Source organism: Triticum urartu, chromosome 5, assembly GCF_003073215.2.
Source record: "Triticum urartu cultivar G1812 chromosome 5, Tu2.1, whole genome shotgun sequence".
Lineage (NCBI taxonomy): Eukaryota > Viridiplantae > Streptophyta > Magnoliopsida > Poales > Poaceae > Triticum > Triticum urartu.
This window is the reverse complement of record NC_053026.1, coordinates 593,901,222-593,914,124: the sequence shown is the minus strand read 5'-3', so window position 1 is coordinate 593,914,124 and position 12,903 is coordinate 593,901,222. Positions and strand designations below refer to the sequence as shown.

The following is a 12,903-nucleotide window of genomic DNA, read 5'->3' as shown; positions in this document are numbered from 1 at the left end:
AACATTCATGCCACAATAAAGAAAATTACATTGATAATTATGGTAAGTAGCATTGCACATCAAAAATTCTGTTTTTATCATTTACCTACTCGAGGACGAGCAGGAATTAAGCTTGGGGATGCTTGATACGTCTCCAATGTATCTATAATTTTTTATTGTTCCATGCTATTATATTATCCATCTTAGATGCTTTATATGCATTTATATGCAATTTTATATGATTTTTGGGACTAACGTATTAACCTAGAGCCTACTGTCAGTTTCTATTTTTTTCCTTGTTTTTGAGTATCGCAGAAAAGGAAAACCAAACGGAGTTCAATTGACCTGAAAATTTACGGAGATCATTTCTGGACCAGAAGAAGCCCATGGAGCATCGGAGATGGACCAGAAGAGTCCCGAGGCCATCACGAGGGTGGGGGCGCACCCTACCCCCCCCCCGGGCGCGCCTCCTATCTCATGGCCGCCTCGGAGACCCCCCTGAGTTGTTCCCGACGCCAACACCTCTTATATATACCCAAACTTTTAGAACATAACCTAGATCGGAAGCTCCTCCACCGCAAGCCTCCGTAGCCACCGAAAACCAATTTAGACCCGTTCCGGCACCCTGCCGAAGGGGGGAGAATCCCTCTCCGGTGGCCATCTTCATTATCCCGGTGCTCTCCATGACGAGGAGGAGTAGTTCACCCTTAGGGCTGAGGGTATGTACCAGTAGCTATTTGTTTGATCTCTCTCTCTCTCTCTCGTGTTCTTGATTCGGAACAATCTTGATGTATCGCGAGCTTTGCTATTATAGTTGGATCTTATGATGTTTCTCCCCCTCTATCTCCTTGTGATGAATTGAGTTTTCTCTTTGAAGTTATCTTATCAGATTGAGTCTTTAAGGATTTGAGAACACTTGATGTATGTCTTGCATGTGCTTATCTGTGGTGATAATGGGATACTCACGTGATCCACTTGATGTATGTTTTGGTGATCAACTTGCGAGTTCCGTGACCTCGTGAACTTATGCATAGGGGTTGGCACACGTTTTCGTCTTAACTCTCCGGTAGAAACTTTGGGGCACTCTTTGAAGTTCTTTATGTTGGTTGAATAGATGAATCTGAGATTGTGTGATGCATATCGTATAACCATACCCACGGATACTTGAGGTGACATTGAATTATCTAGGTGACATTAGGGTTTTGGTTGATTTTTGTCTTAAGGTGTTATTCTAGTACGAACTCTTGAATAGATCGATCAGAAAGGATAACTTTGAGGTGGTTTCGTACCCTACAATAATCTTTTCGTTTGTTCTCCGCTATTAGTGACTTTGGAGTGACTCTTTGTTGCATGTTGAGGGATAGTTATATGATCCAATTACGTTATTATTGTTGAGAGAACTTGCACTAGTGTAAGTATGAACCCTAGGACTTGTTTCCTAGCATTGCAATACCGTTTACGCTCACTTTTACCACTTGCTACCTTGCTGTTTTTATATTTTCAGATTACAAAAACCTATATCTACCATCCATATTGCACTTGTATCACCATCTCTTCGCCGAACTAGTGCCCCTATAAAATTTACCATTGTATTGGATGTGTTGGGGAAACAAAAGACTCTTTGTTATTTGGTTGCAGGGCTGCTTGAGAGAGACCATCTTCATCCTACGCCTCACACGGATTGATAAATCTTAGGTCATCCACTTGAGGGAAATTTGCTATTGTCCTACAAACCTCTGCACTTGGAGGCCCAACAACGTCTATAAGAAGGTTGTGTAGTAGACATCAGCGGTGTGGTTGGGGGTCATGACGGTGACAGCGAAGTTGTAGTTCAAATCAAACTCAACGGTCTCGGGCTCCCTAGTGACAAGTGTGGTCAGAAAGACGCACTAGAGCACAATGAACACATTGGACATGACAGCAAAGGTCAAACGCTTGCTCACCTTGTGGGAACCGAGGTTGCGACATTGACGTTCGGTACTCGTTGAGATTGGGCTACAGGATGCTCTGGTCGTGCGATTGGTGTCAAAACGATGCACTAGTGTGCGAGGGTGAGGTGGGGTAGGCGAGCAAGGCTTGGGGTGGTCCAATTCGCCGAAGGGTTACTGACGAGCTAGCCAGCTAGCCTAACGACGGGGCGTAAGGGGGTTTATAGGACATGGCGACGTGTGCATGTCCTAAAGGGTTTACAGGGGCGTCAAATAGCCTTCTTAACTTCTTGTCCACATTTGTTTTTTGTGCCAAGTGTGCAACGGGATCTAGTGACTAGAACCCGGCGAAAAATCCATTGACCTATCGGTACTATTTACCCTTTAGAATGAGTTATTCAAGAGGTATCATCCTGCAGTTGAATAATGAAAACCATACTTCCTGGTGGTGACACATGGATAATTTTTTTGTTAGTTTCATGTATAAATCTCCATGGAAGCTCGCGGTGTCATTATTGGCACGCTCCATATACAATTCATATTCTGACCGATATTCTCTGCATTGGCACTATTGTTTGTTTCTTTCTTTCTTTCTTTCTTTTGTCAGAACTCTGCATCGGTACTCAACATCCGTGTTTGATTTTGTTTAAAAGAAATACTGTTTAGGATATAGAATCCGCAACGTCCGTGCGCATTTGCTTTGAATTCGTCCATGCGTGTTCCAGTGTGAATCCTCGCGGCACTCTCGCCAGCGCAGCCGCGTCCACAGTATTATCTATCATATGGGGGGTTGGGATGCTGCTGGCACCACACACAGAGACACATTCATCCAGATGCAGCTCAAGCGTGTTCTCAAGGTGCCGTTGACTTGATAGGCCGATACCAAATCCCCATCCCCTTCACTGGACAGCTAAATCTGAAGCTCAATCGCCTTCACGAGGCAGCAGCACGGCCTGTCCAGGTGGTAATTCTCAGTTTCTTTTCACTGAATGGGTCCCAAATTGCAGATCGTGTTCTCGCTAGCTTCAATCTGAGAAGCTGCTGCTGCTGCTGGCGTCTGCAGATTATCACTAATTGGTCGCAGCTCTCTTGCAACTAGACTGCGCTGTCAAGCGGCACGGCTCGGAGAGAGTTTGAGTCGCAGCAGTAAACGCAACAAGGGGAGCCAAAGTCAACATTACTGCTTTGTATTTGCATAATATACAGGTGAGTGATCTTAATTTGTTCGGTACTGTATAGCATATCGATATCACTATTAATTAGCTACCCGAGTAATTGGGGATCTTGGTCTGGCAGGCTCATACTACATACAGTATATAATCAGTTTGCTCTAACTTTTCAGGTTAATTGCTTACTGACTGCAAATGGAACGCAAAGCTAGCACTGCACGAAGTGACCTAGAGCAGATGTTAGCCGATGAAACCGCAGAGCCCAAGGCCCTGCCATTATCACTTTTACAGGACATTACAGGTGATTTCTCTGATGACCAACAGATTGGAAGCGGTGGATTTGCAGTCGTTTATAAGGTATGTATACATTGCAATCCTCATCATGCTTGATTTGGTAACTCGGAATCAAACCGATGATATGCTAACAGGGCCTGCATGCTCCGAAAGCAGGGAATAATTGGCAATAGGGCGGTCGCCGTGAAGAGGCTGTCCAACGCTTTAATGGATGAAACGGAATTTCATCGAGAGGTTCAATGTCTCATGCGGGTCAAGCACAAAAATGTAGTAAGATTTTTAGGATATTGCGCCGACAGGCAAGGAAGTATGGAAAAATTTGACAAGAAACTTGTCATGGCAGATGTTCATGAAAGATTGCTTTGCTTCGAATATATACCTAAAGGCAGTCTTGATAAGTATATCATGGGTAAGAGTACGACCATGTGGCCTCTAACTTTTCTCTTTATTTATTCTCATTTACTACAATGTGTCATATAACATCTACTTCCTTTGTCCCACAATATAAGATGGTTTTGCAAACTATATATTGTGGGACAGAGGGAGTGGTTTTCAAAAGTCAAGACATCAAATCGTAAACCCGGTTTCTCCTCTCCCCTTTATAGATGCAAGTCGTGAGTGGAGAACGTGCTATAAAATAATTAAAGGGATTTGTGAGGGTCTACAGTACCTTCATGAGAACCATATTGTTCATTTGGATCTGAAACCAGCCAATATACTGCTTGATGATAGTATGACACCAAAATTAACTGATTTTGGTCTATCGAGATGCTTCGACGAAAATCAAAGCCAGGATATTACAAAAACTATTATAGGGACAATGTAAGCTAGATGACTTCTCTTTGAATTAAAGTCAGTGTTTCATGATATGTCATTAAAATGTACTCTCTTCTTACATTAATTGGTCAAAACTTTTATAGGGGATATTTGGCGCCAGAACTTCGCGAAGGTGGTGTAATTGCACGCAGTGCTGACTTGTATAGTCTTGGTGTTATCATCATTGAAATACTGACTGGGCAGAAGGGGCATCAAGCTACCGATGATGTAAGAACAACATATGTCATTGTTAGGAAGATAAAAGCTCAATTTCCTTTTAGGCTAAGAAGGATTGACTTTTAAATAGTTTTCAAGGTCATACTTCGCATATTTTCATTACAATTTAGATTGAGATGTTGCATAATATCATTTATGGAAGCACACCTGCTAGTAGAAAGCACATTTTGCATGCCCCCCCCCCCCCCAAAAACAGTCACACGCCACTAGAAAATCTGCGCAATATTAATGCAACCGCAGGAAAATATGGGAACTAAAATGATGCGCAATATTAACATATCTTATCATTTGCAAGAATAATTATACATTTTATTTCTACTTATTTTGATCAAACATGAAAGTGCAATTTACATGGTGATAGATCTGACTTGAATCTATTGGGACATATTTTACAGAAATTCATTGGAGCTCGTTTATTTTTTGGAAAAAATCAAAACAATTATTTAAATGCTTCGAAAATTCTGAGACTAAATCCACAGTATGATATGGATATATACCGCATACTCGCAAATTCATGATGAAATACATTAACATGAGAGCTACACATAAGAAACACAAATTGCTGACATTGAAAACAGTGGACAGTGTGTGTATTGTTACTATATAAAACCAATAATTTTCACTTTTTGTGTAGCTCACGAATCAATGTATTTTCTCATGAAATTTTATACATATGTAGTATACATCCATATGTAAATGTGGAAACGAATTTTTTGAAACTTTAAAATGTTTTTTAATGTTTCAAAAAAGGGCTCCATGTAGCCCGAGCACCAAAACGCCGCACTCCATATTTTACTTTTATAGAAATTTGTTGTATTAGTTTGATGCTTAAATGTATGTGGTCGATAATTTTCCTGTATAGTAAGATGTTGCTGGTTCATTTCATAGACCATAACACACCAATGCAATTTTTTAGGTAATTGAAAGTTGGAGTGAAAGGTTGGAGAGATCCCAACAAGATACACTATGCGAACAGATACGAGTATGCTACGAGACAGCTTTAGAGTGCAGAGACTTCGATCCAAAGAAAAGGCCAACTAGTGCACTAAATATAATTGATAGACTTCGTGAAATGGAAACAACCCAGGTATATCAAAATTTTGGGAATTTATGTATTGCTTTCTTTACTTCTGGATCGCTACAGATACCACTCGAATCCTTGCGTTGGAAACTTGGGATCATTTGAGCTTCTAAACTACGAGCTTTGGTGCTCGAGGAATAATGTCATGAGTCCGATAACGCTAATTGCTTTAGTCACACATCCCTCTTTCGACACTAGAACCTTCTTTTAACATGGATCATAATATTAGTTTTAGAAAGTCTTCAATCAAACATTTTTAAGTTTAATCATCAATATAGGAATATTAGCAACAAAGATAACATCAAGTTAATATAACGAAACCTATTATGATATATATATATTCAAACGATTTCAATTAATTTTATATGAAAGAAAAGATTTCCTTCATTCGAAAGTACATAAGGTTTTAGATTTTGTATAGTCTCCAATGTTTAAATTTGACCATCACTTTTCCTCTGCTATGAATATGCAAATGTAAAATTTATGAAAATGGTATATTATTAAATTATTTTCCATGAGAAATATAATGGTCAAAATCAGAAAAGTTTGGTGTCGGCCTTTCTAGCAAGTCATGTAGTGTTGAACAGTGGATGTAGTTCTAACGTAATTTGTTATATTTTGAATCAGTGGGCCGTGCTTACTTTTAAATAAAAATAAAATAAATAAAGTGAAGCTAAGTTTTATTTGTAGGCTATATATGTACTCTGTATACATTCAACTTTGAAGAGATTCTCTTTGCCACAAGTACAAAATTATTGCGTTGTCGGGCTTAAAATTATTATATTTTTATATTTTTATTTTTATTTTTGTTCTGTACTTCTGTTTTCTTTGTTTCTTTTTTAGTTTTCATCGGTTTCTTTTGGTTTTTTCGACATATGTCTACATTTTCATACATACTGTACATTTTTCGTCTACATGAAAAACATTTTAACGCATTTAACGATTTTGAATACATGATTGACATTTTTTATAAATACATCTTTTGATGTCTACTTTTTTCATACATACTGTACATTTTCGTATACAGAAACATTTTTAAAACATGTTTAGCATTTTAAAATACATGATTAACCTTTTGTTAGATATATGTTTTCATGTCTATTTTTTTTTGTACTCATTGTTTGTTCTCCATATACATATGTCTAAATATATGTTTACATATACGCGCTCAATTTTTTTATCCTATACATGATTTTTTTTCTTTGAGTTTGTCTTTTTTCCTTTTTCCTTTTTTCAACACATGTCTAGTTTTTTCAGTAAACGTTGTACATTTTTTGTATAAACGTAAATTTTTTTATACAGGGTGAAGATTTTTAAATACGCAGATGTTCATTTTTTTCAAATACATATATTGAGCATTTTTAATACATGTTTAAACATTTTTCAAATACACATTGTTGGAAAACAAATTTTGTACAACTTTGATATTTTTTACATTGTATTTACATTTTTCTTTAAGTATCACAAACATTTTCTTGTAGGGCACAATCTTTTCTTCAAATATCACGTACTTTTTTTGAATGGTACAATTTGTTTTATGCAAAAAGTAATACATTGCATCGAATTTTAAAAAAAAATGTAAATTTGGTTTAGTGCTATCAATATTTTTTAGTTGTCCCAAACATTTTTTTAATGCTATCAACATTTTTAAAAGTTCTTCGAGCAGTTTTTTTAAAAAAATATTGGAACCTGTTCTAAACTATTTTCAAATTCAAATATTTTTATTATATTTTAGAAATATAAATAAAATAAAATAGTAAAAGAGAATTGTTGCTACGGAGAGTCAGTGCTCCTCCTGCATGCTGGGCCGGCCCAATTAGGCCACCCTGCAGGCGACGCTGCGGTAGGTATCGCTATAAGAGATACATAGCCCGAAAAAGAGTTGCAGAGGCCGGTCTGCAGGCAGCTCTGAATCCCACCCGCCGAACTAGCACGGGGATATGTGTTGCCAGACGTATTGCAATTACAGCCCCAACTTCAAGGCCGTATATCACCGTATTCTAGGATAGGCCCATGCAAGAGGTACTTCCAATCTGGGCCGAAAGCAGATGGCTGGCAGTAGGCACATGCTAGTACAGTGTCATCATGTCTTCTTTGCAGAACGACAGGTGTTTTGGTTTGTACTTAATCATCGGATACACTTAGGATGATGGATTAAGGAGAACTTTTAGAGAGGGAAAAACGCTGGATGGTGCTACTCTGAACGGCGGCACAACAGTTTTTTAGGAAAATTTTATGGTGGTCCAGATCATTATGGACTGTTAAATTTTAATGAATTAATGGTTGATACAACATGTAATAGGAGGTAATAGACCGTTGATAATGGGATGGGGGTTAGACATTGTTGCGGTATAATCAAGGAAAAATTATTATAATTTATTCCCTTTCTTTAAAAGCTTGCATACATAGAAAAAAATAACAGATCTAAATAATGCCAGATTTTTTGCCAATCATTTGTTTAGCTGATTTTTCCCAACTATTTTCTTTTGCTGAACGTACCTTATCATTATGTCTATAACAAATGAAATAAGAAGTTTGTCAAGTTCTGTGATATATGTTTATGCATGTATTATTTTGTCGGCTGGGAGCTAAACAATAGAGAATGCATAGAAATTGTTTCTAGAAAACACCAAAAATGAATACTAGTTTTTTTTTCTTTTGCATGGTAAATGAATAATAGTTGACAAAATCATAGCAAAAAGCAGACAAAATACCATCAGTATTTTTCTTTAACAGAGCACCCATGTGTACCAATGTTCTTGCACATTTTATTTCCTTGAGAAGAGAATGTATAACGGACAAAGTTTAGTGTATTTCTCACACAATAAAAATTCAAACACGTTCCTAGCATGACATGTGTACATCTAATTTTTACTAACTCTCTCATAATAATGCGAGTACACATACTGTTAATTATGGTGATGATTATTAGGTTGTAATCTAGACAAATTATAATAATGCCATTTGTAGATTGTAGTGTATATACAAATATTTAGGATTCCATAGATATGTATCATATTCCACAACATTATAATTATCCATCTTTTTTTAGGGGAGTTATTTATCTTCATATGATAGATACAACATAGACGTACGAGGATTGAATGTGATTTTTTTAGTAGATTAAAATAAAAAGATATGAGGCAAATATTTAAATATTTCCCTTTTGGTAATAAATTGCCATAATATTATGTGTGGTCAAATATACCTTGATGAATGGGCGGTTCTGACCAAATATTTCTCTTATCTCTTAGGGGTAAAAGAACCATCTTGAAAGAGCTTTGAAAAAAGCACAACTAATTACTACCTCCGTCCAGGTTTTTTAGTCCTCACTGTATTTTGGATCAAACTTTGATCACATGTTTGACTAATAAAATATTAATGCACCTCATAAAAATATGTATTTGAATTTAGTTTTTAATAATATGACTTTTGCTACATATGAGTTTCATTTTATTAGTTAAAGTTATTGTTAAAATATGACCTAAAATGTGAGGGGACTAGTAAACCCGGCCGAAGGTAGTAATTACTCTGTCCGTCTCAAAATATAAGATTTTTTTGACATCGTAAGTAGCAAGTTGTACACTACTTTGAGGATTAGTTTTATAAAAACAGAGAAATGCGCGGCGGTACATTTACAGAAAGTTGCCCAGAATGAGACATGGCTGCAGCATGCAATGATGAGGTGGCCGAATAGAGTAGAATATTGATACTTTTGTCCTCCGTGAAGGGTGAGCCTTAATTTCACCGTGTTTGATTTCGAGCAGTCAAATCAATCATCACATGCATCAAACAGTGTTATCTCATTCACTGATATACAGTTGCACTATTCATCTAGATGTATATTGGCTCGTTTACTTTCAAAAGGTCTGACAGAAGTGAATCACGAGGCCCACACCCACGAAGGGGATAACGAACTGTCTGGTGCCCGGCCTCTGCAACGCCGCTCTCATACATAGCCGCACCTATGTGAGCTGCACTCAGCACTCAGCATGAAGCATGTGATGGGTAGTCAGAATAGTAACTTAAGGAAGACCGTTTGGATAAATACAAAGTGCACATATATTATGGAGTTTAAAAAGGTGTTCATTTAGTTGTCAAAAATATTATATTACTTCTAAACAAAAACATAGAAAATAAAATGAAACAAAAACAGAAGAAATGAAAGGAAATGGGGGATAAATAAAAATAGAAAATACCAAAAAATACAAAAACCCAAAAAAATGGAAATAAGGGTTTTCTCTCGAACACAATTCAATCGCAGATACTCACATACACGCACATATACCCGTCTTTATGAACACACACACGCTGACTGCCCATGAGCACCTCCGAGATAATTAGCCGACACATATCGAGATCGATGAATTCGACCGGAACGTCTCTTATTTTATTATCAACCGCACATGTCTCTACATTTTATCATTTCCGTTTCTTTTATGTTATACCATACAACATAAAAACTTGAAATTTGCAGGTAAAAAACACATTCAAACTACGTGCTTTTTCGTCATCGGTGAAGAAGCTCCGCAAGGGCGCCATTGGCATCTTGGAGGTGGACATCCTTAGCGCACGAGGCCTGGTGAGCATGAAGGATAAAGAAGGGGGGCTCACCGACCCTTACTGCGTCGTCAAGTACGGCGAGAAGTGGGTGCGCACAGGCACGTTGTTCGCCACGGCGGTGCCGCAGTGGAACGAGCAGTACACCTGGAACGTGCTGGACCTCAACACCGTCGTCACCGTCGCAGTTTTCGACGACTGCCATCTCTCCTCCTCGCAAGGGGGTGATGACCAGCAGATGGGCAAGGTGCGCATCCGCCTCGCCACCCTCGAGACCAACCGCATGTACAGCCAACACTACCCGCTCATGGTGCTCACCCCGACGGGGCTGAAGATGACCGGCGAACTCCAGCTCGCCGTCCGCTTCACCTGCAGGTCGTGGGCCAAAATGCTGGCCACGTACGGCAAACCGCTGCCTCCCACGATACGCATACACCACACCGACCCGATCACGATGCCGCAGGTGGACCCCCTCTGGTTGCAGGCGGAGGCGGTGCAGAGGGTGGTCACGCGGCTGGCCAGGGCAGAGCCGCCACTGCGGAGGGAGGTGGTGGAGTACATGCTCGACGTAGACCCACAAATGTTCAGCCTGCGTCGTAGCCAGTCCAACTTCCAACGCATCGCCTCCCTCTACTCCGGCGCCATCGCCGTCGCCAAACGGTTCGACGACATTTGCGAGTGGAAGAACCCACTGTCGACGATTCTGGTCCACGTGATGTTCCTGTACCTGGTGTGCTACCCGCAGCTGATCCTGCCGATGGTGCTCGTGCTCATGGTCATGATCGGGGTGTGGAACTACCCGCGGCGGCCGCAGAATCCGCCGCATATAGACACGGTGCTGTCGTACGCAGATCAGGCGCAGCCCGACGAGCTGGAAGAGGAGTTCGACACGTTCCCGACGTCCACGCCGGATGACATCGTGAAGCTGAGATACGACCGGCTGCGGAGCGTCGCCGGCACGTTGCAAAGGGAGCTCGGCGACCTGGCTATGCACGCGGAGCGCGCGCAGTCGCTGCTTAGCTGGAGAGACCACAGGGTAACGCCCATCTTCATCCTGCTCTCCCTGGTGGTCGCCGTCGTGCTGTACTGGACGCCGTTCAAGGTGGTGGTCGTGGTGATGGGGCTGTATTTCCTCCTGCCCTCGCGGTTCCGGTCCAGCAGGAGGAGGACCAGCATGGTCTTCAACTTGTACAGCCGTCTACCCTCCAAGGATGACTCGATGCTATAAGGTTGATGCATGTACTATTTGTTCCTTTTTCCTGTCTTTCTTTAACACTCCCTATGTCTCAAAACAAGTGACTCAACTTTGTACTAAAGCAGTACAAAATTGAGTCACTTATTTTGAGACGGAGGGAGAATATATATAATATGATTTTTCCTATCTTCGCTTTGGTTGATTACTATGGAGTTTTTGTTGTGAGTTGGTTGATTATTATGTTATTTGCTTTATTTGTGTAGTATGACTTTCCTGAGATCCATAAAAACATTACACTCCATTTAGATTTCCAGGTCTTTTTTTGTTTTGACTATTTATTATCTCTATGCAGGACTTTGATTACGTTTTCACCAGGCGCTTTAGTGCTTATTTTGATGAAGAGCAATGCTACACGTACGAAAGCTAACGTGAGGATTTTACGAGGTAATTAATTGGATCGAGATTAACGGCTGGGCCCCACCCTGGTTAAAATCAGGGGGCAGAGGAGAGGATTTGGGGAAGGTTTAGTGTAGAATTATTGTTTGATGAAATAGGTTGGGGGCGCTGCCAATTCATTAGAAGATGGTGAACTTGTCTTGATCTTGCATCTTTCATTCATTTCTGCGACAAGTAATTTCTGACAGAGGGAGCATGCTTGGTTCAATCAAGAGATCAAACCTGCATGCAAGGGCATTCATACAAGAATAAATGCTCAATAAAAGCATGCTTATTTTGTGCTTTGATTCTTCTTTTAGTAATGATGCATCACTAACGACTTAACGAGTACATTCAGGTGCCAAATCACACCTGGAAAATATGTGGTATAAACAATACAAATAAATAACAATGCAATAGCTGAAGTTAAACTCACAATTGTCAAATGGTAGTGACAAATAGACTGCACACAGATCAGGGAAAATCACACCTTTTATTATACAGTTTTACCTGCTAAGTCTCAGTCGACTGAGACTTGGCTATGTCCCGGTCGATGATATATCTGTATGATCTTGCGTGTAGATCCATGCAAAAAAATAGTTTTTTTCTTTTTCTTCTTATATAATATGTCACTTGACTGAGACTTGGTTAAATCTCAAACGACCGAAACCTAGCCACACCCTTTATTATATCAACCTCTAGAAAGTGAAGGAAAATATACCTTTTGTCCAAGATTAATAAATATGACACCTAAACCAAGTTAAATTCTAGAAGTTGATGAAAAATGAGAAACAAAAAAGGATTACAAATTTGCAATAAAAAAATTAATATAAGCTAAATCAAGAGAATTCAATAAATTGATTGATAGGAAACAAAAAGGAACTACAGAAGTTTGAACCTACCATTTTTTAACCCAGCATTTTATTTATTTATTTTCTTATTAGTTTTCCCTTTATTACGTTTTTTTATGAACTTGACCCCCCCCCCCCCCCCCACCGCAATTTTCCTAAGAGACGTAGCTCTCCCCCTATAACCATTAACCAGCCCCGCAGCCCGGTCGTTCAGTCAGGCATCCCCCCCCCCCTATTCCCGTGACCCTACAACCCTATACCATGTACACACCATGTCCTATCCTATACCTATAGGTCTACCGCATTTTACAAGTCTCTACTCTCTACTACTGCCTTTGTAAAAAAATTATAAGAGTGA

General features: G+C 39.6%; 1 protein-coding gene across 5 annotated transcripts; it reads left to right on the top strand.

Moving 5' to 3' along the window:
* The first annotated feature begins 2,580 nt into the window (after positions 1–2,580).
* On the top strand, positions 2,581–12,002 carry LOC125511061 (FT-interacting protein 7-like). 5 transcript variants are annotated; one of them, XM_048676341.1, is made up of 9 exons: positions 2,581–2,868; positions 2,971–3,113; positions 3,250–3,433; positions 3,527–3,779; positions 3,976–4,192; positions 4,291–4,414; positions 5,340–5,510; positions 9,982–11,293; positions 11,612–12,002. In XM_048676341.1, the coding sequence occupies exons 3-8, from the start codon at positions 3,272–3,274 to the stop codon at positions 11,290–11,292; spliced, it is 2,238 nt and encodes a 745-aa protein (XP_048532298.1). In that variant the 5' UTR covers positions 2,581–2,868; positions 2,971–3,113; positions 3,250–3,271; the 3' UTR covers position 11,293; positions 11,612–12,002. The 5 variants fall into 5 exon arrangements, with proteins under 5 accessions (XP_048532298.1, XP_048532299.1, XP_048532301.1 ...); XM_048676342.1 differs by having other exon boundaries at positions 2,581–2,871; XM_048676344.1 differs by lacking the exons at positions 2,581–2,868; positions 2,971–3,113 and having other exon boundaries at positions 3,296–3,433; positions 3,505–3,637; positions 3,714–3,779.
* Positions 12,003–12,903: the final 901 nt, after the last annotated feature.